The 27,718-nt window shown below is 40.9% G+C and overlaps 1 protein-coding gene across 1 annotated transcript; it reads right to left on the reverse strand.

Moving 5' to 3' along the window:
• Positions 1-890: 890 nt before the first annotated feature.
• On the reverse strand, positions 891-27,490 carry LOC109458640 (uncharacterized). Its single transcript, XM_019752454.3, has 6 exons — positions 27,332-27,490; positions 11,523-11,774; positions 2,332-2,380; positions 1,934-2,040; positions 1,430-1,482; positions 891-1,152 (listed from the first exon to the last, which is right to left on the reverse strand). The coding sequence occupies exons 2-6, from the start codon at positions 11,758-11,760 to the stop codon at positions 994-996; spliced, it is 606 nt and encodes a 201-aa protein (XP_019608013.2). The 5' UTR covers positions 11,761-11,774; positions 27,332-27,490; the 3' UTR covers positions 891-993.
• Positions 27,491-27,718: the final 228 nt, after the last annotated feature.

The following is a 27,718-nucleotide window of genomic DNA, read 5'->3' on the forward strand; positions in this document are numbered from 1 at the left end:
GTCGTTTCCTTCCTACCGTTTCCTTTCCTCTTCTGTCCTTGTGAGTGGATGGAGTCCAGGGTATGTGTCTTCTTATTGATGTAAACCAGGCACCATTCTTAGCAGATAAGAAGTGACTTCTGTCAGCTTTGTTTCTAAGTCAAAGTTTCTTTTTCTCCATTACTCTTTGCTTATTCATTATTTCCCAAACTTATGTGTCATAGATCTCATTTACTCTCTCCTTCCTAAGACTTATTAATATCTCCCACAACTAGAAGAACACACTTTGGGGAACTTCGAGGTCAGAGGGAGGGAGCACTGTCTATGTTGACACTGAAATCAGAGCTGTCCCTGGTCAGTGGGACTGTCCCTGGACATGTGTCATGTCCACTAGGCATTCCTTCCCCAGCTCCTTTCCCTGGTGGCCCTCTGTTCTTTGAGGGAGCTCATGTCTCACTCCCTCAGTAAGAAGTAGGCCCTCTACGCCTCCTCACCACACCTTTGGTGTATTGTCTAGACATCCAAGATAGTCAGCCATCCACGTCTCCACAGACACGAGCATGACTCGTAATCAATCCTACCAGGTGTTAATTCCTGACAGGGCAGAACAGGAGAGACAAAATCCAGAAGCTGGGCCCTGAATAGCATGAACCCGCTTCCTCAGCTCTAGCATCTAGAGGGACAGGAGCTAGAAAGGGCTCATTTGTTGGCTCGTCTGTCTCAGGCACCTGGGCCTGTGGGTGGTTGGGATGAGCGTGTCCTCTGCCTCGCATGTGTCACTCCTTTCCATTAGAACAGTACTTTGCTTCCAATAAATTAGATGAAATACACAGTCATTTACCTCCATCAGAGTATGTTTTATGCATTTTTTAAAATACATGCGTGTGCGCGCACACAGACACACACACACACACACACACACACACACACACATCTAAAGCAAAAGTCGTGTTAGGATCCAACCAAGGCATAGGTCTGACTCTCTCCATGCTGCAGCATCTCGTCAGCTTGGCATCAGTAGAATACAATAGAGGCATATTCTACTTGGTCTGGCGATGTCCTCCTGGGACGATCGAAAGGGGGCACGTTGGCATAGACAGCGAAGTCATCCTCTTTCCAGGGGGCCAGGTTGATCACATTGGAATATATGGCATCATCATGGCAGGAAAGCTCCTTCAGAGACAGGAACCCGGTTAGAGTCAGATGGCTGGGTACCAGCGACTTCCAGAGACAAAACCCGCTACTGCTCTCCCTACAGGACGGCAAGTGGAACGTTGGCTTCTTGCTGACCAGGCCCTGGATCCCCCTCAGTTTTCAAAAACATTACTTTTAGGGCTGTTCTCTGCCTCATCCCCAACACCCCACATATGGTGTCTATCTAGGAAAGAGCACGAAATCATGGCGGAGATGACTGGGAGCCCCTCTGGGTAGTACTTGACTCTTTCCTTACCGAGGATTTGTGGAGAAAGTTGTTCTGATGCCTCAGTTGTTTCTTAAATAGTCCTAGAAAAATTAATTAACTCAGAGTTAGCCTGAGTTGGGGCAGTAACCATCCTTACTTAGTTGATTGCTGGACTTAGGGTTAAACTTTGAAATTCAAAACCTATATATTCAATCCATTGGGCCTCTGAGACTGAGCTAAATGCCCAGGAAAAGGCAGTGGGAGTATTGGTACACTTTAGAATGTTGGTTATTATTTAGATAAGATTATTTGGCATCAATAGTTCTTTTAGTTGATGTATATAAACCACAAGTATATATGCAAATTGCTTGTATATGGCTTTCAGCATAAAGAATTTGTATCATAAATAAATCTTGTTGTTATATGCGGAGTCCCTGGCAACTCCAGAGAACGGACACTGAAGCTTACCCACTCTTTCCCCCATAAAGCCTCCTTATCTCTATCCCCAGTTTCTTCCCTTTCCCAGTTCCAGGGCCAACTTGTTCAACTCACTTTCATGCCTCCATTTCTTCAGGGTCATGGACAAGAGACCCACTAGGAGCAAGATGAGGGCCACGACACCAATGGAGCCAGAAATAGCTGTGGCTGCTGTACCTAAGCTGAGGAAAGCAAACAAGAGAAATGAAGACACTCCAGCTGCCCTGACTAGCACTGGTAACCATCCATAAAATTGCCCAGGGACCTCCCCACTTCTGCAGGAGCTCTCCCACCTCTAGGTTTCCATGTCCCCAATAGCCAACCATCTCTTGCCTCCATTTTGAGCCTCTCTCCTCTGCCCCAGTCTCCATGGCTATGGTACCACTCACACCAATCCCCATATTCAGACCAAGCAGGCCCCTTCTCCAAGATGCTCAATACTCCTCCATAGGTCCAGCCCTTGCCTCACCCACCTGCTGAGTTCTTCAGGTGTAGTCCCTGGCTTCAGGGTGGTGATGTTCTCTGAAGAAAGGGACAAAGAGGAAAAGAAAGGAGATTTGAGAGTAATTCTTACACACATGCTATAGACTAAATGTTTGTGTCCTGCCAAAATTCATATGTTAAAACCTAATCCCCAATTTGATGGTTTTAGGAGATGGGCCTTTGGGAGATATTAAGTCATGGGTGTGGAACTCTCAGGAGTGGGGTTAGTGCCCTTATGAAAGAGAGCCCAGAGAGCCACCTTGCCCCTTCCACCTGTGAGGACACAGTGAGAAGACAACTGTCTATGAACCAGGAAGTGGGCCCTCACCAGACACTGAATACTCCAGTGCCTTAATCTTGAACTTACCAGCATTCAGAACTATGAGAAATAAATTTCTGTTGTTTATAAGCCACCTAGTGTATAGTAACTTGTTATAGCGGCCTGAACTAAGACAACTAATGCAAATGAGCTCTACAGGATCTAAATGGTAATATTAGCTACCATTTATTTATTGGAGACTTAATATATGCCAGGCACATTTATTATCTCATTTAATCTTTATAAATAGACAATGAGATAGGAATAATTATTATTCCCATCTTACAGGAAAGAAACCAGCTCGAGATCATTGACCTAGTAAGAGGCAGAGTTTGGACTTGAACACACATCACTCTGACTTAAAATTGTACGTTTAGGTGACGTCATAGGAATGGCGGCAGTGGGGCGCACTTTTTGAGTTCTCCTCTGGATCTTATCATAAACTGAACATCTATAACCCATCAAAGGACTTTCTGCTCATCATGCAGAACAGCTAAGAGACTCGTGCAAGGATTACTTGAAGGTGGGCAAATTGGGTGAGCAGGGGAAGAGGGAAGGGAGCGGAGTGGAGATGCGGCCCGCACCTGCGGCAGTGGAAATGCAGCCAGCATCCGCAGCTGCAGAGACGCAGGGGATCCCAGGACAGAACAGAGGACACAAAAGCCAGGAGGTGGGCTCTTTCCCTGCATCCCACAGCTGATCTCTCCCGCCAAGGGGGCAGCATATCCAGCATTTGAGGCAATAATCTCAACTGAGACCTCCAGCTGGGCCCTAGGTCGGACAAAGGACACAAACTCCATACCTGGGTCCCTACCCCCACTCTCCCAATCCTACCCCCCACCCTTCCAGAGACTTAAACTGGCCCCTGAACTGAGGAGTCATGCCAGATTACAGAGGAGCCTTGGTGCTCAGGCTCTGGGAAGACCGGCGTGCAGCTCTGACCCAGGGAAGAGGCTGGGAAGAGTGTGATTTTTGCTGGGCTAGGAGAGAAGAGACTCCTCCACCCCCAGCCCCCACCTTTTCTGGCCTGTGGGAGGAGTGGGACACGGCTGGGCTGGGAGAGAGAAGATCCCTCCATTCCCAGCCCCCACCGTTTCTGGCCTGCCTAGGGCAGGGCAATTACAACTGCGGAGACACTCCCAGGGATCAGCAGTAAGCGGCAGATGCAGCTCTGGGCTTTCAGCAGCTCAGAAATCTCCCTCCCGCCACACACACACACACACACACACACACACACACACACACGGAACAAGTGCCCTAAGACTCAGGAGAACTCGGCACAGGGCTTGTTGTGTTACTCTCAGTGCGCATATGTGCAGGCAAGAGCAGAAACTGCACTGACTTTGTAGAAACTACCACTCAGACCCCTCAGCCCCACTCATCTAAATCTGTAGTCCCAACGTCACTCTGGGCACCAGGTGACCGGCTCTGCCTGCACAATACACAGAGGTCTCTTTGGCACAGCAGAGGACAACCTGGACATTACTTCGTGGGCTTAAGCCAAGACTGGAGCTGCTTTTTGTTTTGTTTTGTTTTGTTTTGTTTTGTCTTTATATCTTTGATATCTTTGCCTGTGTTGAGTGGTGGTTGTCGGTTGTTTTTACATGTGAAGATATTTGATTTTTTCTTTGTTGTTGTTGTGGTGGTGGTGCTTGGTGATTTGCTTTGTTCTGAAATTGCCCTACCAGGGCCCTGCTTAAGAGGCACAAGATTCAACATACCCAGAGGCCAACTCCAGACCAAAACAGAGTACTACCAGGTTTGACCTACAAGTGACACACCCAGAGGGAATTCTCTATAGGCACAAGAGCCCATAGAGGCCAAACCACATTTAAGTGGTCAACCCTCACGTAGCAGAACACCCTGCAGTGGGCAGAGCCAAGTCTCACAACTAGTCAGTCTAGGAGTAAACCCCACCTACTCACAAGTGAAAAGCAATTAAAGATCTTCTTTAACAGGACAATATACACAACACAAGAGTCACCTTTGGAGCACACGCAGAGGAGAAGAACAAAGTAGTACAAGTCAAATATAAAGGACACATACTACATAAGATAACCCAGCAAGAACTAAGAACTCTAGGGGATCTACCTAATACATCGAAGCAAACACACAGAGTCAGCCAGAATGGGGAAACAAAGAAACATGTCCCAAATAAAAGAACAGAAGAAACCTCCAGAAATGGAACCAAAAGAAACAGAGGTAACCAACCTATCAGAGACAGAGTTCAGAACACTGATGATAAGAATGTTTAAGGAGCTTAGAGACGACATAAAGAAGGATGTAGAAATCATAATGAACAACCAGTTAGAACTAAAGAACACAATTACTGAAATAAAGAACTCACTTGAAGGAATTAACAGCAGGTTAGATGAAGAGAGGATCAAATCAGCAACTTAGAAGACAAGTTAGCAGAGATCACCCAAACAGAACAACAGAAAGAAAAAAGAATAAAAAGCAAAACAATGAAGATGGTTTAAGAGACCTCTGGGAAAACATCAAGCGCAACAACATGCGCATCATAGGAATACCAGAAGGTGAAGACAGGAAGCAAGGGATTGAGAACATATTTGAAGTAATAATGTCCGAAAACTTCCCTACCCTGATGAAGGGAACCAACATACAAGCCCAGGAAGTGCAGAGAGTTCCAACCAGGATAAACCCAAACAGGTCCACACCAAGACACATTATAGTTAAAATGGCAAAGGTTAAAGAGAGAGAATCCTAAAAGCAGCAAGAGAAAGACAGAGGGTTACATACAAGGGAACTCCCATAAGACTATCAAATGACTTTTCTACAGAAATATTGCAGGTCAGGAGGGAGTGGAAGGAGGTACTCAAAGTGATGGAAAACAAAGGCCTACAACCTAGATTGTTTTATCCAGCAAGGCTATCATTTAAAGTTGATGGAGAGATAAAGAGCTTCCCAGAAAAGAAAAAGCTAAAGGAGTTTATTACCACCAAGCCAGCATTGCAAGAAATACTAAAAGGGCTTCTGTAAACAGAAGAAGATGAAAATAATCTAACTACAAATTTAAAAAATGGCAATAACTGTGTACCTATCAATAATCACTTTAAATGTAAACAGATTAAATGCTCCAATCAAGAGACATAGGGTGGCTGAGTGGATAAGAAAGCAAGACCCTTGCATATGCTGTATACAAGAGACTCACCTCAGATCAAACGACACACACAGGCTGAAAGTGAAGGGTTGGAGTAAGATATTTCATGCAAATGGAAATGAGAAAAAAGCTGGAGTTGCAATACTTATATCTGACAAAATAGACTTTAAAATGAAGAACATATTAAAAGACAAAGATGGGCACTATATAATAATAAAGGGATTCATCCGACAAGAGGACATAACCCTAGTAAATATCTATGCACCCAACATAGGAGCACCTAAATACATAAAACAGATATTGGCTGACATAAAGACAGAGATCAACGGTAACACGATCATAGTAGGGGACTTCAACACACCTCTGACAACATGGGACAGGTCTTCCAGACAGAAAATCAATATGGAAACAACAGCCTTAAATGACACATTGGACCACTTGGATTTAATCGATGTTTTCAGAGCATTTCACCCCAAAGCTTCAGAATACACGTTCTTCTCAAGCATGCATGGAACATTTTCCAAGATAGACCATATGTTAGACCACAAAACAAGTCTTGATAAATTTAGGAAAATTGAAATAATACCAATTGTCTTCTCTGACCACAGTGCTATGAAATTAGAAATGAACTACAGGAAAAAAACTGGAAGACACACCAGTTCATGGAGGCTGAATAGCATGTTACTAAATAATGAATGCGTCAACCAGGAGATCAAGGAAGAAATCAAAAGGTATCTCGAGACAAACGAAAATGAACACACGACAATCCAAAATCTATGGGATGCTGCGAAAGCAGTCCTAAGAGGGAAATTCATAACATTGCAGGCCTACCTAAAGAAACAAGAAACATCACTAATCAACAGTTTATCTTCACACTTAAGGGATCTGGAAAAAGAACAACAAAATAAGACCAAAGGGAGTACAAGGAAGGAGATAATAAAGATCAGAGCAGAAATAAATGAAATAGAAACCAGAGAAACAATACAAAAGATCAATGAATCCAAGAATTGGTTCTTAGAGAAGATAAACAAAATTGAGAAACCTTTAGCCAGACTCATTAAAAGAGAGAGAGAGAGGACCCAAATTAATAAAATCAGAAATGAAAGAGAAGTGACAACAGAAACCGCAGAAATACAAAAAATTTTAAGAAATTACTATGAGCAACTATATGCCAACAAATTTGACAACCTGGAAGAAATGGACAATTTCCTAGATGCATACAACCTTCCAAGGCTAACTCAAGAAGAAACAGAAAACCTGAATAGACGGATTACCACCAGGGAAATTGAATCAGTAATCAACAATCTCCCAACAAACAAAAGCCCTGGACCAGATGGCTTTACAGGTGAATTTTACAAAACGTTCAAAAAAGAATTATCATCTATTTTCCTCAAGCTCTTCCAAAAAATCCAGGAGGGAAGGAGGGAAGACTCCCAAACACTTTTTACGAAGCCGCTATCACCCTGATCCCAAAATCAGACAAAGACACCACAAAAAAAGAAAACTACAGGCCGATATCACTAATGAACATAGATGCAAAAATCCTCAACAAAATATTAGCAAACAGAATTCAGCAATACATTAAAAATATCATACACCATGACCAAGTGGGATTCATCCCTGGTATGCAAGGGTGGTTCAACATCCGCAAATTAATTAATGTGATACACCACATTAACAAAATGAAAAATGAAAATCACGTGATCATATCAATAGATGCAGAAAAAGCATTTGATAAAATCCAGCAGCCATTTATGATAAAAACCCTTAAGAAAGTGGGAATAGAGGGATCATATCTCAACATAATAAGGGCCATATATGATAAACCCACAGCTAACATCACACTCAATGGGGAAAAGCTAAAACCATTCCCCTTAAGATCAGGAACAAGGCAAGGTTGCCCACTTTCTCCACTTCTATTCAACATAGTGCTGGAAGTTCAAGCCACAGCAATCTGACAAGAAAAAGAAATAAAAGGCATCCAAATCGGTAAGGAGGAAGTAAAATTATTATATGCAGATGACATGATACTATATAGAGAGAACCCTAAAGACTCCACCAAGAAACTATTAGAGCTGATAGATGAATTTAGTAAAGTAGCAGGATACAAAATTAATATTCAGAAATCAGTTGCATTTGTATATACCAATAATAAAACATCAGAAGGAGAAATTAAAAAAAAACAATCCCATTTATAATTGCTCCAAAGACTATAACATACCTGGGAATAAATTTAACCAAAGAAGGAAAAGATCTGTACTGAGAAAATTATAAGACACTGAAGAAAGAAATGAAAGAAGATACAAATAGATGGAAACACATACCATGTTCATGGATAGGAAGAATTAATATAGTTAAAATGTCCATGCTGCCTAAGGCAATATACATATTCAACGCAATTACTATCAGACTACCAATGACGTTTTTCACAGAAATAGAACGTATAATCCTAAAATGTATATGGGACCATAAAAGACCCCAATAGACTCAGCAATCTTGAGAAATAAGAACAAAGTGGGGGGTATAATGATACCTGACATCAAATTATACTACAAGTCTACAGTAATCAAAACAGCATGGTACTGGCATAAAAACAGACACATAGATCAATGGAACAGAATAGAGAGTCCAGAAATAAATCCATGCCTATGTGGCCATTTAATCTACGACAATGGAAGTAAGAATGTACGGTGGGGTAAAGACAGTCTATTCAATAAATGGTGCTGGGAAACCTGGACAGACACATGCAAAAAATTGAAGCTGGACCACCTCCTTACACCATATACAAAAATAAATAAAAAATGGCTTAAAGACTTAAATGTAAGATCTGAAACCATAAAATTCCTAGAAGAAAATATAGGAAGAAACTTCACAGACATTACCCGGAATAAGATTTTTACTGATATATCCCCTTGGGCAAAGGAAGTAAGAGAAAAAATAAACATGTGGGATTATATCAAACTAAAAAGTTTTTTCACAACAAAGGAAACCATCAATAAAACAAAAAGGGATCCTACTGAATGGGAAAAGATATTTGCCGATGATATATGTGATAAGGGGTTAATATCACAAATTTATTTAAAAAAAACTCACTCAACTCAACTCCAAAAAACAAACAACCCAATTAAAAAATGGACAGAGGACATGAAGAGACATTTTTCTAAAAAGGACATACAGATGGCAAATAGACATATGAAAAAATGCTCAAACTCACTAATCATTAGAGAAATGCAAATAAAAACCACAATGAGATACCACCTCACCCCAGTCAAAATGGTTGTCATCAATAAATCAACAAACAATTGCTGGCAAGGATTTGGAGAAAAGGGAACCTTGTGCACTGTTGGTGAGATTGCAGATTGGTGCAGCCACTATGGAAAACAGTATGGAGGTATCTCAAAAATCTGAAAATGGAACTACCTTATGATCCAGCAATTCCACACCTAGGTATCTATCTGGAGAAATCCAAAACTCTAATTCAAAAATCTTTATGCACTCCTATGTTTATTGCAGCACTATACACTATATCCAAGACATGGAAACAACCGAAATGCTCATCGGTAAGTAACTGAGTTAAGAAACTGTGGTACATTTATACAGTGGAGTATTATGCAGCCATAAAGAAGAAAGAAATCTTACCATTTGCAACAACATGGATGGACCAAGAGAACATTATGTTAAGTGAAATAAGTCAGAGTGAGAAAGACAAATACCATATGATCTCAGTTATATGTGGAATCTAAAGAAAAGAATAAGTAAATGAACTAATCAGAAACAGTTTTGGAGACATAGAGGAAAAACTGAGGGTTGCTAGATGGGAGAGGGGGTGGGGATAAGGGGGAAGGTGAGGGGATTAGAAAGCACAGTCAGTAACCACAAGATGGCCACGGGGTTACGAAAGTTAATTTGGGGAATGTAATCAATAATGTTGTAAAGATTTTGTAGGGTATCCTATGGACACTTGTCTCATTAGGGAGACCACCTCAGGGAAGATGTAGATGCCTGATCACTGCACTGTATACCTGAAGCTGAAGCTGAACAATAATGAATGTCAACTACAAGTTTGTATATATATATATATATATATATATATATATATATATATATATATATATACATATATATGTCGATATATGTATGTGTATGTTTACAGGAAGCAGAGTACAGCATTAGGAATAGAGACAGTGGAAATGTAATGGCTCTGTGCAATGTCAGGGATAGTGGATGGGGGGAGGGGGTTCACACAGTGTAAGGGATATAAATGATAAATGTTTGAGTATTACTTTGTCTTGTGCCCCTGAAACTAATAAAACAAAAAAAAGAAAAGAAAACAGAAAGAAAAAAAATTGTATGTTTATGCACTTTGCTGTCTTTGTGTGATCATTTCATTCTTGAGTTCTGCCATTCGTACAAAGGGTTAAAGGTTACCATATATGACAGGATATCCAGGAAAGAGACAACCAAGATGATACAGGTGTTCAGTACCCTGGGAAGGGCATGTAAGAGGGTGGGAAAGGGTCAAGACATCAGTTAGTTGGGCTAGAACTCAGGGGAGGTGGCAGGTGTGAGAGCCTGCCCATGTTATGGGGGTGGGGTGGTCTTATTATTCATACTGTGAAAAAATTTCTCCTGTATCAAGGGATGGAGACCCGAAGGCCATCCCTTTTCAGCCACAGTCTGTCTCTGGATTTTCAGAGTTGGAAGAAATCTGAAAACATATTTAGCCAAACTCTTCTGCAGTACAGGTGAGAAAAATCAAGGTTAGCCATGTGCCCCAGCTAAGGGCTGGATCCAGGATTTGAGTCCATGTTTGCAACTCCAACCCCAAGCTCTCTTTTCCTGTACTCAGGTCTCTTCCTATGTCTTCCCCCATGAAGTGGAACTGCATGATTCACCCCTCATAGGCAACACCTCCAAATATTGGGGAGCTGGCTACACAGACGCCCAAGTGCAGAGATTTCTGCCAAGGTTAGATGGAGGGAACATACAGGATCACTAGGGCAATCTAATATCCACTGATGATAAACAGCATCCAGGTGTGGGAGCATCAAGAATTACAGCCTCCTGGGACACTAAGGCCAGATGGAATTGTGTCAGAAACCTTAAACAGCTCACTTCCTCTCTACATTTTTTCCTGTCCCTCTTCTGCATAAGATGGCTGACCTTACCAAGTTTCTCTTTGACAGCTCCTGCCCACATTCTGGGCAAGGGGTAGGGCGGGAACTTGGAAACCAGATCTTCCCCATGCCTACAGCACTGACACCCGAGATGAGGTGCCAAGTACCAGGGCTTAACATGTGGTGGAGCAGGGTGGGGTGGGGTGAGATGTCACACGTGAGTCCAGAGCAAAGAGAGGAGAGTCTGTGGCCCACCTGGCAGAGGCGGGCTGGGGTGGGGCACACCTGTTTACAGAAAGGACAGACAGCATGAGAGTGTCCATCCAGGGTAAGAAAGACTAGGACATGTCCTGGGAAGGAAGGGTTGGTTGGGTATCAGGGGAACAAGCTGGAGGGTACTATCATGAGAGAGCCTGAGATTTAGAGTCCAGTGACATAGGTCTGAGGCACCTGCTAACCTGTAATCTTAGGACAGTTATTTAACCATTCTGAGACTTGCTTTCTTCATCCGTGAGATGAACCTAGCATGAATACCTGCGTCGTGGGGTTGTTTAAGACCTAAATGCTCAGACTGTTATTTAACAGTAAGTAATAGCTACCTTGCCTACTTTCAGTTGGTCTTACCTAAATAAAGCAATGGTGTGCGGGAGGCATTGCTGGCTCTGGAGTCCTGGAACCTACAGTTCGTCCAATTCATTTCGACAAGGGGTCCACTCAGGGAGTTCTTGTCCCAGGTACTGAGGTTTCTGGGACACGTGGTCCCCTTTAGCTGGAAGCAGACTTTCTCAGAGGTATTTAGCATCAACTGGCAGACACAGGACCCCAGGAAGCTGGCACCCCTCTTCTCTTCCATCTCTTTCATTCCTCCATGGGAACCTGTTAGATGGGGAGAATGTTAGAATCTCTCCACTGGAGGAGAAGGCCTCAAAAGGCATTGAGATAACATTCTTCTTAAGGAAGCATCTTCAAATAGGCCTTCCCCAAGCGCATGGTCCAAAGTCAGGCCCCCAGCCTCTCTGTAACATCACCCTCTGATCTATTAGTATTAGTATATGAATTTACCTTGATCATTTATTTGTTTACTTGATGATTGTCACTCTCATCACATGAATGTAAGCTCCACGAGAACAGACACTTTACCTGTTTTGGTCATCACTCTGTCCCCAGTGCCTAGAACAATACCTTACACAATGAATAGGTTCAATATGTATGTGCTGAATGAATGAATGAATGAATGAATGAATGAATCCTTTATAGCACCCTGACAGGGGCCACTCAACCTCTGTCAGAATCATGGCAAGCCTCCATCACAGATTTTTGAATCCCTTAGTCGATGGCAAATCTTCAACTTCTGAAGGAGTTGATTTGAAATAGCCAAAGTCACGGAACCAACCAAATTGTGTCATAAAGTAGGTGAGGCTTGAACGAGGTAATTAATGCCAAGTTTGGCAAAGGAGGAGCTGTGCCAACCAAACACCAAGATCAATGTTCTGGAAGAGCCTGGAGGAGGTGCCCTGCTGGATGTGTGTGGCCTGGGGCAGAATGTGGGGAGGGTTGGGATCCGCAAGCCTTCTCTCCTGCCTCAGGCTCCAGCCCCTGCTTCAGCCGAGGAGAGAAGCGTGTTTAAGACGGTATGAAAGAGGGTCTGTCATGCTCTGTCTCCTCACCCACCACCACATTCCCCCAAAGGCACCCCCAGGAGCAGTCGGGAAACCCCCTAACAAGATGAGTTGGAGCCAAGCGCTCAGGTGACGTGGATGAATCACTTAGCCGCCCTGGACTCAGTTTCCTTATTTGTGAAACGAGGCATGAGTGAGAAGAAGAATAAGGCGCAACTACAAAAATGACTAATTCTTTATACAAATGCTTCACATTGCCCCTTCTAGTGTCTCCTTTGTACATGTCACCTTATACATTGTACATTTCTCCTAATAATCATAATACCGCTCAAGGGATACTAAGAACTCTTTTTCGGAGGATAGCCTTTCTAAGTATTAGGAATTCTTTTTATTTTTAATTTTGGAAGGAGGACAGGACATCATTTTTTTTCAGTTTGGGGCTTCTAAAAGTTTTTGTTTTATTAAGTAACATCCATGTAGTTTAGAATTGAAAAGATACAAAAGGATAGTCCTTGCAAAACTGCTTTTCTACCCCTCACCTCAGGCTGCAAGTTCCCCTCCCTGGAGGTAGCAAGCGTTTCCAATTTATTGTATGCCTTATGTATATATGAGTAAACACAGCTTTTTTTTCCTACAGATGCTATACAGATTACTCTGCCTCTTGCTTTTTCACTTAATATATCCTGGAGTTAATTTATTATTAATATTTACAGAACTTTCTCATTCTTTTTTTCAGCTGCTGAGTGTTCAATTCTATGGATACCTACTGTTTATTTAATTTGTTTCCTAGTAATGGACATTTAGATTGTTTCCAATTTTTTGCTCTTCAAACAATGGTGCAATTATTCAATGTGTACGTTTTGCACATATGTGAAGGTGTGTAGAATTAGAGGAATAGTTATTAAAGTAGTTTTGCAATCCAAATTTCAAGAAGTTGATGTCACTTTTTAAAAATACAAAACGTAGTGTTACCCAATTGACTATCCATATTATTAACTATATTTCACACTAAATGGCTTTCGGCTGTTTCCAAAAATCAAAATGGTCCTCAAAGGACAAAGATCTGAGACCACTGAGGGTATTCAACAGAACTGCCAGGACCTCTGGAAGTTGTTCTCCTTCAGAATCCAAATGCCATCAGCATTAGCAGCACTAGAATCAGTGGAGTGTTTCCCTGGGTGACTGTGATAGGTGTGATGACCCTCAGTGACACGGATATTTCCAAGTATTTCAAACAAGACTTACTAAGTCCCAACCATACCCACTTAAAACCCAGGTTAAAAGGATGAACAGGGGATGGACTTGCCATCAAGAAACTGAAGGTCTAGGATGGCAGGCAGTTCTCAAAGTGTGGTCTGGGGACCCCTTGGGGGTTTCAGAGATCCTTTCAGAGGGTTGATGATGTCAAAACAATTTTCATAATAGTACTGAGATGCTGGTTGCCTGTTCCCCTCTCAGTCTTGCTCAAGTATACAGTGCAGTTTTCCAAAGATTACATGACATGTGATGTAGCAACAAACTGAATACAAAAGCAGATCTGAGAATCTAGCTTTCTTTTATCAAGCCAAATATTAACAATTGGCAAAAATGTAAAATGCCTGTCTTCTCACTATATTTTTTGTTTCAGAAAATGTTTATTTTTCATAAAAACATGTTAATGTGCAATGGTTCTAGTATTATTTTATTTCTAAATATTCTTAGTTTTAATTTCTAATATGGCAAATACAAATAACTATAACCTATATACGAGATGTGACAATTAAGTTCACAAATTCATCCTAGAGAAAGTGCTACATACCTCATTGCTGAATATCACTATGGTCACCTTTGAAGGACTCCCCTTGGGAAGCTATGCACCAATGCCAGCGCCTAGTCCAACCTTCAAAGCAATTTGGAACTCTTTGTCTGGAATGGCCATCAGAGCTGTTGTCGTATTACCCTTGATGTCCTGAATGTCATCAAAATGTCTTCCTTTCAATATTTCCTTTATCTTCCAGTAAAGAAAGAAGTCACTGGGGGCCAGATCAGGTGAGTAGGGAGGGTGTTCCAATACAGTTATGTGTTTACTGGCTAAAAACTCCCTCACAGACAGTGCTGTGTGAGCTGGTGCATTGTCGTGATGCAAGAGCCATGAATTGGTGGCGAAAAGTTCAGGTCGTCTAACTTTTTCACGCAGACTTTTCAGCACTTCCAAATATTAAACTTGGTTAACTGTTTGTTCAGTTGGTACAAATTCATAATGAATAAACCCTCTGATATCAAAAAAGTTTAGCAATATTGTTGCAACAAGTTTGCGAACTTATTTGTCAGACCTCATAAGCAAAAGCTCTTTGGGCTCCTTAATAATTTTTAAGAGTGTAAAGGGGTCCTGGGACCAAAAAGTTTGAGAACCACTGGTCTGAGGACTCATGGTGTTTCTTCACTAGAAGGAAGAAAAGGGGCATTTCACCAAGGGTGTGATCCATCAGGGGGTGTGAGCCAAAAGATGCAAGAGAAACACAAACAGCTGTTCTCACACAGCAATATACGTCAAGGAAGACAGATAATCTCTTGTCGGAGAGAGTCTCTCTGGGGCCTCCTGGCTGGCAACGTGGCAGCTGTTTAGACAGCTCTGCCAGAGGGGACAGAGCTCAGAGGACAGAGGGGAGAGCAAAGCTCTGAGGCCAGTGCAGCCTAAAGGAGGCAGAAGCCTGTGCCAGACCTCCGTCTCCCACTGTGGTTCCAGGAGTCACCCACCTGCCAAAAACACTTCCTCACTGGCTGCTGGTGCCTGAAATTTCAATGAAGTCCTTCATTCCCTTAGCCAAAGGCAAATTCAACCCCAAACAATGCCAAGTATCATTCAAGGTCACACAAATGTGTAAATAACCTTATGGTTGTTGAGCTAGATTAGGAGGTTGCACTTTAATAAAACAGGAGTGTGTCTATGGCAAGTGTGGAGAGGTTGGGTGGAGGGGAATGGGCATAGGGAAGAAAGGAGACCCAAAAGTATTCAATAAATAGAGCAAAAGAGCCGTGCACAGACCCAGGATGGCAGAGTGCCACCAACAGAGAAGTTTGATCAAGCTAATTTTGGGCAGCCAAAAAAAAAAAAAAAATCCTCCAATCCAGCCAAAACGTGTGCTTAAGTGTGTGTGTGTGTGTGTGTGTGTGTGTGCGTGCGCGTGGTATGTACCCAGCAGGGTAAGGCAGGCTGCAGGGGTAGAGAAGATCTGGACATGGGCCTGGGCTCAGAGAGTGCTATCCCCTCACCCGCCCACCCCGGTCTATAAGGGAAGATATCCATTGACCTCAACAGCTGTAACAAAAAGCAGGTGTATGGTAAGTGCTAAAATGAGGTACAAACAAGGGGCTATCGGATTAGAGAGGAAGGACAAGTCATTTCTAACTTGGGTGATGAGGGAAGGCTGCCTGTAGGAAGTGGCACTTGTGCTGGTCCTAGACAATGGGAACAATTCCTATGGGCATGGCTGAGACTGAGATACCAGGGTGCTTTGAGACAAGGCACAGCAGTTGAAACATGTAGTCGCTTCCCCCTGAATGAACGTCTGAAATCATTGATAACAGAAGGAGCACTGGGCATCTAAAAATGAAGGAAAGCTTGATTGGTGGAAGGAAGACGGGACAGAACCTTGGGAAAACAGGGTGTAAGCAAGACAGTTAACAAACTAGACTTCAAGAGCCCTGTGTGGACTGAGACCATGTCTGATCTGACTCATCTTCCAAGCACGGGGGCAAATGCCTGGGACATAGCAGGCCCACAGTAAACGCTTGCTGAACAGATGAAAGGTTGGACAGTCTTTTTTTCCAGGCTGGCCACAGATGTGCTGCTGTAATCAAGCAGGGCCATCAGAAACAGAGGGGAGGATGATGTTCAAGCAAACTTCCTCCTAATTTCCTCTGAAGTAAATACTCTCACCATTTCTGGAACTTTAAATGTTTTTCTGATTGTTTTGCAAAATTTCATTTCTCAAAATAGAAACGCTGTGCCTCTTGAGGTTTATAACAGAGCCATTTATTGGTTGGGGGTTGCTTTAAAGATCACCTTATGTTTGCAGTTTGCACAGTGGCTTCTTTGCAAGCCTCAAATAATTGCCTTCACATTTGGCTTCCTAAGAAAATCAGAATGTCAGCCCTTTGGGCTCCCACAGAAGGTCACCAGTGAACATGTGAAATAGCAACCGTCCACAGGTGACTCAATAGGAACTCATCCAAATTCATCAGAACTACTGCCCTGTACCAGCCCTGTACATATACTTCACTTGATTTGCAAAATATAATACATTGGGTTTTTTTAAGAAAGCACATTTTATCAAGTGCGAAAAGAAAACCTCACGCACATCTCATAATTTTACTTACTACTCAGAACTGGGGACTTCTCCTGTGGCCGCCAGGTAGCAGCTGGAAGGATTAGGTGTACTTATCGCATTTGTAGATGAGGTAACTGAGAATTCTTAGGGAGTGGTGAGTGAATTGCCCAAGGTCACAGCAAATAGCATCACCAGCATCCAAATGCAGGTCTCACAATCCCTTAGCCTTTCCTCCATTTCCTGCACAGGTTGTTTCTATGTACATGGGAGCACTTTATTAACTGTAACGGCCACACAAATGTTTCAAGTAGCCCAGGACGATTGTTCCGGTTGTTTATTGCTCAAGGAAATAACCCGCATCTTATACTTCATTATTTTTTTAAATTTTAGCCACATTTTTATTTAACTACTAACTCCAAAGGTAGGTGAGTTATAGTCTCATTACAATAATTTTCTGGCAGACAAAAATAAAATATCTTACCTAACAAAATTTGTTTATTATGATAAATGGATAGAAGGATAGAAGACTTTTTCTAACAGTGTCGACACTTACTTGTTTCATAAATTGCAGCAGAATGAGTTTGATAAGGACCTTGCTGATTTAAAACATCTACAATAATTAGTGCTTCCAAACAAGGAGGTTCTTTTCCACGTGTTGTTTTGATTTTTAGCTACTTTTTTTTTTTGAAATCCTCTATTAATATTTGTGTATTGGCTAAATTTGAAATTTTGCATTATAATTCCGATTGTCTGCCTGAATGGCAGCTCAGAGTTCCTAATTTTAATCTACCAGATTTTCGTTGTGACATACACCACTTTTGTAGCAATTAATGTTTATCATTACATATCCACAAAGTAATTATTTCATATTCATACATTAGAGACTTCTATATAATGAACTGCTAATTAAAGCATAGCTATTGTTTATGGGTTGTTTATGGGAAATGTCTTCAGAACAAAAATGAACTGTAGTTAAATTTCACAGCTTGCTACATATTATTTTTTAAAGTTACAAATTCTAAAATTAAATACTAAGCTCATATATTATTTCTCCCAAGGTATTGGAAAGAAAAAAACATATCAAACCAAAACAGGAAATGAAAATATAACTACAGAAGAAATGAAATAAAACTATTTGAATTGTTGAATATGGGGAGAAAAAGATAGAATGCCAAAAAAAATAAAAATAAAAGAGTTCAAAGCCATTGGTTTCAGTAAATGTGTCACAGAAATGTGAGTGGGATGTGAATTTACCTTTCAGTTCTATTTAGTTCCACCATGACTGATGGATTTCAAGAAAAATTAGGGGAAAAAATGCAAAGAATCCAAACACAAAGCCATATAATTTAAACATGAGACAAGGGCAAACTCTTGGTGAAAATTGTCCACCTCGAATAAGAAATGTTTACTTTACAAAAGATAATACAGGTTCGATGTTTTTGGATATATAACAGACACAGATTTTTCCAAATTGTGTGGGGAAAAATAACTATATTCTGGTTACATTGTTATACTTCAAAGGATTCTACATTTTGCCAGCTCTTTGGGAATGAAAAATCAACTGGAAAATAAAAAAAGAATACAAAGATTGGGAGCATTTAGCACCTTTTTTGTTGTAAACATGACGAATTTGAAATAAACGTCAATAGTCGTACTATGTATGCAAATTTCAAATTGGATTTGAAATATATTTAATTATTAATGCTGCAAACAGATTCTATATGATGAGGAAAATATTGGCATGCTCTTGTCAAACACATAATAAACACAATTCTATTTTTAGCAAGACATTATCTAGCATTCAGAGGATCATCCAAGATGTATGAGCGTTGTAAGAATTTTCTTCATTTGCAGATATCATAGATTAATAATACCATTATAGGAGAACATATATCCAGGATACAAACACCAAATAACATTATACATTATTTAGTAGATGCAAAAAAAATCAAATAATTAAAATATAGAAAATTTGTTGACTGAAATCATTTTGAACATTGTAAGAAATGCTAAATATTACACAGTAAATAATCAAGGCACATCTCCTGATGTAAGGCATATGGAAGTTATGTTTATATATGTAAATTTTCAAAATGCAAATATGCCTATGTGAAAACATTAAAAATATTTTTTTCAAAAGTAAATGACACAGATGGAGAAGGACGATACAGATTTTCAGTAGAGCACCAACAAAAAAACATTGAACCTAGGTCATAATAATCTGAGGGGGCAGGGATATGACAATAATAAAAAAATTTTAGGGTAAACGTAATGGATTTCAACATAAGATCCCCCAAAAGACTCTAAGGCTGCCCATTCTTTAAACCTAGTAGTAAATAATATAGCAAAAAGTTCTTTAGAAATCACCAAATTCTGTTATATCATCCAAGAACTGTTTGACTTCAATAAAATGCTAGAGAATATTGAAAACAGAATTACTCATAAATATAAATTTGAGACTACTCAAATTTGGAAAAGTCGATTTGAAACCATTGTGACATGAAAAACTCAATTAGAGGCAATATGAAACATTCTTTTAGAAATTGTCGATAGTAGTAAAGATAGAGATTCTAGAACACAAGCCAAAGCTATCCTTTTAAAATATATATTTTAAAATATATTTGCTCAGCACCAATTTGGCATAAAATTTATGACAACATATGACACATTTTTGACAACACAAATATCAAAATAAGCAAATATCAAAAGTTAATGTACATAATGTCTTTGAAAACACCACTGGATTTAAGAAACTTGGGGAAAAAAATCAAGTTTTAACACAGTTCATAAAACAAAGTTCATGAAATACGTATTATTGATGCTAAGCAAACTTTAGTCTCTTGACATTGATCCCAACTTCTCCAAAATAGAAAGCACTAGAAACAGGAAAGAGAAGACTCATTTTAATTGTGAATCCCATGACTAGCCCTTTTATAATCCAAAGGTCTATATCAGAATCACATTTTTTTTCTGTATTGGAAACAGCAATATCTCTTTTAAGAAAAGGTTTATAATACTCAAAGAATCTCGTGGCTTTTTAAATATTCCAGATGACACGTATAATTTGAAAATTTATGATAAACATGAACTTTTACAATCATTAAAAATATATGACTGAAATTGAAGAACATGGTAGAAAATGTGATGTATGAGGATCTAAAATCTTGAAGCAGCTTTCTCAAATGTAGTTGACTCACATAAAGTGCCTCAATATATTTGCAGCAATAATATATTGGACACATTTTACTAAAACCATTGCAGGTCTCAGAATATATCAACCTTAACAGTGTCAGCCACCAGTGGAAAGTGTAGTTTCTGACATTTAAAATTAATTTTAAAAAACACTTAATATTCACAAAGTCACAGAAAAGTCTTTCAAATCTAGTAACCATTTATTTCTATAGAAAATAAGATATTGGAAGAAGCAAGCATTGAAAGTATCACACAAAGTTTTGTGTTCATGAAAATTATTTTGCAACTGAAACTATCTTATGACAAATTGCTATATCCCAGAGATTTTGCATTCCTAATGATTGCGACAAAAACACTAACTTTATACTATTTTGTATTCAATAATTTTATGTATATAATTTATAGAGAATCAATTTACGTTTTTGCTTTGTTATTATTGAGAAGTACATAATCTACTAACTTGAAAAGCTTTTACTTGAGGACCTACAAAAGTGCCATAGAAACCAGTAGTGACTGAATCTTCTAGTGATTTGTGAAAAGGGACTGGGGTAGAGGGCAGCCAACGAAGCATCTGCTTCTCTCCTAGAAGCATGTTGCCTCACATATATTATTATTGTGCATGAATCTGCCTGACAGCAGCCAGTGTCCCCCAGCCATGCTCAGGATATTGTCCAAAGGCCTTACACAGGCATAAAAAGCTTACCACCTGGGCCCTGCCCACTTTTCCAGCCTCATCTCAGCAGTTCCTCTATACTTAATGCTATCACCAAATTAAATTTCTTCAAGTTCCCTCAAATCTGGGCTCATTCTTGTCTATGTACAGGCCTCAGGACACCTTTCCCTGCCTCTTACTCTTCCACTGGAACTAAGCCAAGATGTTCCCTCGTTCAGGAAATTGTCCTTCTTCGACCCCTACTTTTCAAGGGTACTAGGCTGCGTGGTGCTCCCACATAACACATTTGACCATAGCACTTGTCACACACTGCTGTCATCTTCTGTAAACTTGTCTGACTTTCCCACTGGACTGCAGCCCCTCCAGAGAGGAGCCATGTCTCATCAATCATTACACACTGCTATAAACCCAATCTCAGGCATCGAACTGTTGCTCAAGAAATGCTTAGACAAAGACACATGCAAATGGTCAGATGCATACATCTATAAAATGAGTTCCATCTCACTAATAATTAATAGAAATTAATAGAAATTAAATTAAAACAATTTAAAACCATTTTTTAAAATAAATGTGACTACATCAAACTAAAAAGTTCTGCACAGCAAAGGAAACCATCAATGAAACAAAAAGACAACCAACCGAATGGGAGAAGACAATTTGCAAATGATATTTCTGATAATGGCTTAACATCCAAAAAATATATAAAGAACTCATACAACTCAACAATGAAAACACAAACAACCCAATTAAAAAATGGGCAGAGGGTCTGAATAGACATTTTCCTAAGGAACTGTTACATGAAAAGATGTTCAAAATTACTAATTATTAGGGAAATGCAATTCAAAACCACATTGAGATATCACCTGACACCTGTTAGAATGGCTGCTATAAAAAAGATAACAAATAACAAGTACTGGTGAGGAAATGGAGAAAAGGGAACCCTCATGCACTGTTGGTGGAATTGTAAGTTGGTACAGCCATTATGGAAAACAGTATGGAGTTTCCTCAAAAAACTAAGAACAGAACTAGCATATGATCAAGCAGTTCCTCTACTGGAGAATATGAATATTTACCTGAAGAATATGAATACACTAATTCAAAAAGATATACGAGTATGTACCCCTGTGTTTGTTACAGCATTACTTACAATAGCCACGATATGGAAACAACCTAAGTATCCATCAGCGGATGAATGAATAAAGAAGATGAGGTATATATATGAACAATGGAATATTACTCAGTAATAAAAAAAGATGAAAACATTGCCATTTTCGACAACATGAATGGATCTTGAGGGTGTTACACTAAGTGAAATAAGTCAGATGGAAAAGGACAAAAACCATATGATTTCACTCATATGTGGAATATAAAACAAAACAGTAACAAACCAACAAACAAAACAAAACTCATAGATACAGACAACAAAATGGTGGTTACCAGAAGGAATGGGGTGTGTGGGGAAGGTGAAGAGGGTAAAAAGTGTCAAATACATGGTAACGAATGGAAACTAGGCTTTTGGAGGTGAGCACGCAATAGAGTACACAAATATAGAATTATAAAGTCATACACATGAAATTTATATAGTGTTATTAACCAATGTTACCTCAATTTAAATATACATATTAAATAAACAAACAAATAAATAAATAAATAATGAAACCATTTTTTAACAAAGAAAGAATGAAAATATTCAGCCCCGGCAAGTGCTCTGGGGATGGATACTCTCTGCCACAACCTCTGTGAAGGACAATTTGGTGATGTGTATCAAAAAGCCCTGAAAATGTCCATCCTTCTTTGACTCAGCAACTCCACTTGGAGGAATTTATCCTGAGGAAATAGCCAAGGACGTGTGTGTAAAGATTCGGTTGTAAGACAAGTCCCTGACAAGACCTTTAAAACAGGCAGTTGAGAAACATCCTTAATACGGAGTAGTGGTGGGTTGTTGCATCAATGGTGGGACATCCACAATGTGGGATGCAATTTACCCATTAAAGTGATCTTGAGAAACCAATATATTGACAGGGATAAATGTTCACACCATATTGCCAAGTCAATAAAAGACAGGTAGCACAAAAGAATGTCAAATATACGCCATTAAAATAGATACATTGTGTGTACATGTGTGTGCTGTGAATTCTTTCTTCCCCCACTTAGCAATAGAATATGGCCATCTTTCCATGTCCACATTAAGGAAAGGTAAATACCCAAAATATTAATAATAATTATCCCTGAGTGGTGACATTCCTCATATAAAGTAAATTTTTATATTCTTCTTTCTTGTCTGTGTTACCTAATTTTTCTGCATTGAGCATACATCGTGTCGAAAGAGGAGAAGAGAGAAAAGATAGAAGAGAGCAGGGTGGAGAGAGAGCTGGCCTCCCCTGGGGCGGCAGGCCCTCACAAGGTTGGTGATGAAAGGGGAAAGGCAATATTCAAAGAAGAGAACTGGATTTAGGAGAGCAGCCAGAGGGAGGGGACGGGGTTGAGAACTCAAAGAGCTCTGGTACTGACATAACAGAAGCTTTGGAAAGTGAGGATTGTTTCTAAAAAAAAGTGTTCAGAGGCAGTGGAATTGTCAAAAGGCAGCCTGCGCATAATGGAAGCTGCTTATGAACCCAGGGCCTGGAGAAGAAAAAAAAAAGCTTTACCACCCCTAGTTTCCCTTCTATTTACAGGGCATCTCTTTCTTGCATCTAACAAAGCTCGTAATTTATCTTGCCACTCTGACCTCTTTCCAGTAACATTTGCTACTTTTAATGTAGGTCAGTGAAGCCGCTTTGCAATGAACCTGTTTTTCTGCCATGAGTCTATTTTGATATGTGATGAGCAAGGGTTAGACCGTCTCCACTTTCCTGGGATTCTATTTCAAAGCACATTTCAGTAAATGTCACCTTCACTTAGTGCATCCAGCACCTGAGTCTCATTAGCATCACTTTATATTCAGCTCATTTTTAAATTCAATGCCCTGTGCAGAGCAGATATTAAATAAATATATGTTGTAAAGTAAGAGGCTGCTATAAAGAAAGAGAGCCCGTGAAAGCAGAGCATCTTTGGTGGCTCAGGAAGAATCTGCTGCCTGGAGGAAGGACTCCAGGTTCCCATATCCTCCCGCCCTCCACCCTCCAGCTTCCTCCATCACGCACTGGACATTCCAGCCAGCATTCCTTGGTCTTTTTATATCTTCTTTTTGAGCCACTCATAGGAAGGACTTGCTGGATCACCCAGATGTTGGCATCCAGCATCCAATGATGCCGTCTGACACCTTCTGCGAAGGCCCTGCTGCCCCCCTCACAGGGGCTGTCCTCTCCCCATCCTCCCTTCTCCACTCCCTCCCTCGTCTTCATTCCCTGCCCTGGCTGGCACACCCCAGGGCAGCACTGCCAAGCCAGCTCCGTCAGGAGCCTGAGATCCAAACAGGCAAGCGCTTTGGCCTTAGGAAGGGACATTTGGCTTTGTCTCCCATCGTTCTGTTGACCATTGAGTAGGCATGTGTGTGTCCCACTATTTTCCTCTAAGCTTCATGGTAGGCAAAGCCCTTCCAGATGCTTTAGGGCCAACAAAAATGGCAAGTCAGCAGAGAGCTGGCTCCTCCCACATCCTGTTTATTCTGCATTTATTGAGTGCCAACTGTGTGCTCCCTGCTTTGAAAGGCTCTTGACCAGTTGAAAGCACATATAAATGTGCCTCAGCAGTTTCTGAAAGTGCCACTCTGTTCCCTGAGGTAATGACATGTCCTTATAGCCTTGTTCAGATTCAGGTCATTTTTGCCTTTGTTTTTTCAGATATAGCCCCCATTTCTGAAGGTCATGGTCTTTTGGGGTATGGAAAGCTTTAGCAAAGAGAAAAACATCTTTATCTTGTTTTTCCTGTCAAAGCTGCTGCCAGGAATGTTAGGTTACCCTCCCATGGTTTTTTCATGGATTTTCACAGAAAAAAAATTAATTTGAAGGTAACATATATGCCTTGACAATCTCCATTGTCAACAAGTCAAAAGATCTTTAAGAGTTTGTTTGTTTTTTATTTGTTTTCCAGAAATACCTTAATAGGACTTTTGTTCATATAAAATGTTTCCCTCCTTTGACTTACAGCTACACAGTGTTAGGCAAGGGTCCTGACTAGTTGGTACGCATTGAACAATAGCCTGGCACTCACTGCTAATAAGCACACTTAAGAAAGAAGTAGGTTTTCAAATCCTTACTTACAGTTCTTTCTGTCTCTTTTCCCCACCCCAGCTTGAACCCCAGAACCAAGGTTCAAAGGGATTTAGAGAAAGGATGTATTATTCCCTGACCCATTGTTTTTAACATCAAGCCCTCAAAGACTAGCAGTGAATTAATTTAAGGCTCTGCCAAATTGGGCAGATAAAAATCATTATTCACCCTGAAATTCATTTAGAACTAACTATACTGCAGGACACTTAAATTTACCGTGCAGAGATTGAGAACAAGAAATGACAAATCATTTGGAAAATTAATCTTTATAGGCCTTAGCAGCAAGCAGTGGGCATTGAATGAAGAGGTTTGAGTAAGGCCTGAGCTGAGAGGAGGGTTGCTTAGGGAGCTTAACTGCGCATAGATTATCAGAGCTGCAGCTGGAAGAGCCCCCAGGCTGCACTTTACGTCTCTTTACATTCAGCTTTGAAAAGGGGAGAGGCCGTCAGGGTCCTAAAGAGAGCTCTCCTCAGGGCATCCCAGCTTTGATGCCGATCTTATAAAACAACTTTTCAGGGAGGATTAATAAGTAGGTTTATGAAAAAACTTGGCATTCCTCTCCGATCTGCTAAACAGATAAAGAGGATTTCTAGTCATTGGAGCAAAGATACCAAAAATCCCCAAGACAGACACCCTACGAAGCCAGGCTGGAAAACGCCCACCCTTTGTGGGGTCATCAAAAGCCTCCTAATCCTTGAAAATGAATTTGAGATTTCCTGCCCACCCACAAAACATGGGCTCCCTTGTCTGGAATTTAGTTTTCAGCACATTCAACAGAAATTTGGACATGAGGAAACAGGTTCTCAGAGTATTAAAAAAGAAAAATCCTATTTGGAAAAAAAGTCCTCTAATTCCAGGTGTAGCTGCTTAGGGATTAAGCAACAAGGGCAGCCTCATTCCGTTTCCCCAGCCAGCAGACTTAGGGTCACACATTGTAAAGGTCCTCTGTGTTTTTCAGGGGAGAAAGCTGCTTGTCCTGGACCACTTAGTGAGTTGGGGGCCACCCAGTACTAGAAAGCACAGAGGTGTTCTGACACCCTGCCCCGGACCCGTTCCTTACACAATCTAGAAAATGTGATAAAGAATAAATCATCCTGGGTCTCCTTAAGGAGCCCCTTCCGTGTGCAGACGTAATCGGACCTACAAATAAGTGGGGGACCCCTGCAGTTTCATTTCACATGATGCAAACATGTAGCCACGAGCCACTGGTGTGGGGAAAACTTGCTGCTTAGCCAGGCACACCAGGGGTCACGTTCTGCCCCTGAGCCTCTTTGTAGGAGGCTGATCTTGGGCAAGTTATCGGTTCTCTGAGCCTCAGTTTCTTTATCTGAAAAAGTAAATAGTACCCAATTTAAAGGACATAACATTCATGAAGCTGGTGGCCCTGGTGCTTAGGTAAAGTTGGTCCCCCTCCTGCTGGCTGCCACCTGAATTCCTTTATCCTAGAACAAAGGATGTGATTGTACATTACGTGGCATGAGCAACAACTTTGCTAAAGGTGTAATCAGTGATTCAACAAATATAAAATACACAAGGGATCCTACTCTGGCCATTAAAAGATCCTGATGGCTCCAGATGCCCTGGGAGAAGGGTGTCTCTAGTCTGACCAGAGAGCTGAGGAAAGAGAGAAAGAGTAGGAGAATGGAGGCCAGGGCAGTGTATACAATAGACCACGTATGTCCAATAGAAATATAATGCAAGCCACATGTGTCACTTAAAATGTTCCAGGAGCAACATTTTAAAAAGAAACAGGTGACATTAATCTTAATACATTTTATTTAACCCAATATATCCAAAATATATTTGGATTATTTCAACTTGTACTGATATAAAAACTATCAATGAGCTACTTTTCATTCTTTTTTCCTACTAAGCCTTTGAAATCACGATGAAGTTTTCACCCGTAGCATATCTCAATTCAAACTAGCTGCATTTCAGGTGTGCATTGTATTACGCCATGCAGGTATAGACAAATCCCCACGTGCCAACCACTGTGCTGGGTTTGGGGAGGCCAAAGAGTCTAGACTAGAGTATGGATCATGCTCTCAAGGTGCTCACTGTCTAGTTTGGGATCTAGGACAGATGGGGGAAATCTTAGCCAACAATATACATTTGCCTGTAGGTTCCCAAATGGTTTAGCATGAAGCACTAAACCTACAGCTCACTCCTTTTCCCATAAGCCTTAGACATACCCCAACCACAAGGACAATATGCCTTCTCGTTGTCCACATAAACTGTTGTCAGGTTGTGCCTGTAATTTGGGGGTGGGCTATACAGCACTCTAGGGAACAGTTTAAGGGAAGGGGGGTGCCTTGTTCTCCCATCCTTTCAGGCAGCACAGCACCCACTGTATGCTGGGGGAACCCAGATTCCAGACCAGTAGGGAAGAAACTGAAAGTGAACTCTCAGCCCTAACAGAACCGGTTACCTGTCTCCTGGGCGAGCAGCAGCCGTGAGAGGAGCCATCCACGCTGAAGAAGCAGCTGCTCTCACTGCAGGCGGCACTCGCCCTACCCCGTCCTCTTTCCCGTGCCCCTCCCTTGAGAGCCTCTGCATTTCCTCCACTGCCTGGCTGGGCTCAGAAGGAGACTCACATCAACCCCTAAATGAAAAGCCAATGGTTGATGCTGCTTGCAGAGCAATCTTCATACTGTGTAGGCGTGGGCCTCAGCAAAACCACAAACTGAGATTTGCTTTAGATTCCCTGGCATTTTTTGGAAACTCTCCCTTTCTGCAACGCACCCCTGTGCCCAGCCTAAGGTCCTTCCTTAGCTGTTCCTGCTGACAAACGAATTCGTACTAAGGCGTTAATGAT

This window comes from Rhinolophus sinicus, chromosome 11, assembly GCF_057876585.1.
Source record: "Rhinolophus sinicus isolate RSI-liver-muscle chromosome 11, RSI-T2T, whole genome shotgun sequence".
NCBI lineage: Eukaryota > Metazoa > Chordata > Mammalia > Chiroptera > Rhinolophidae > Rhinolophus > Rhinolophus sinicus.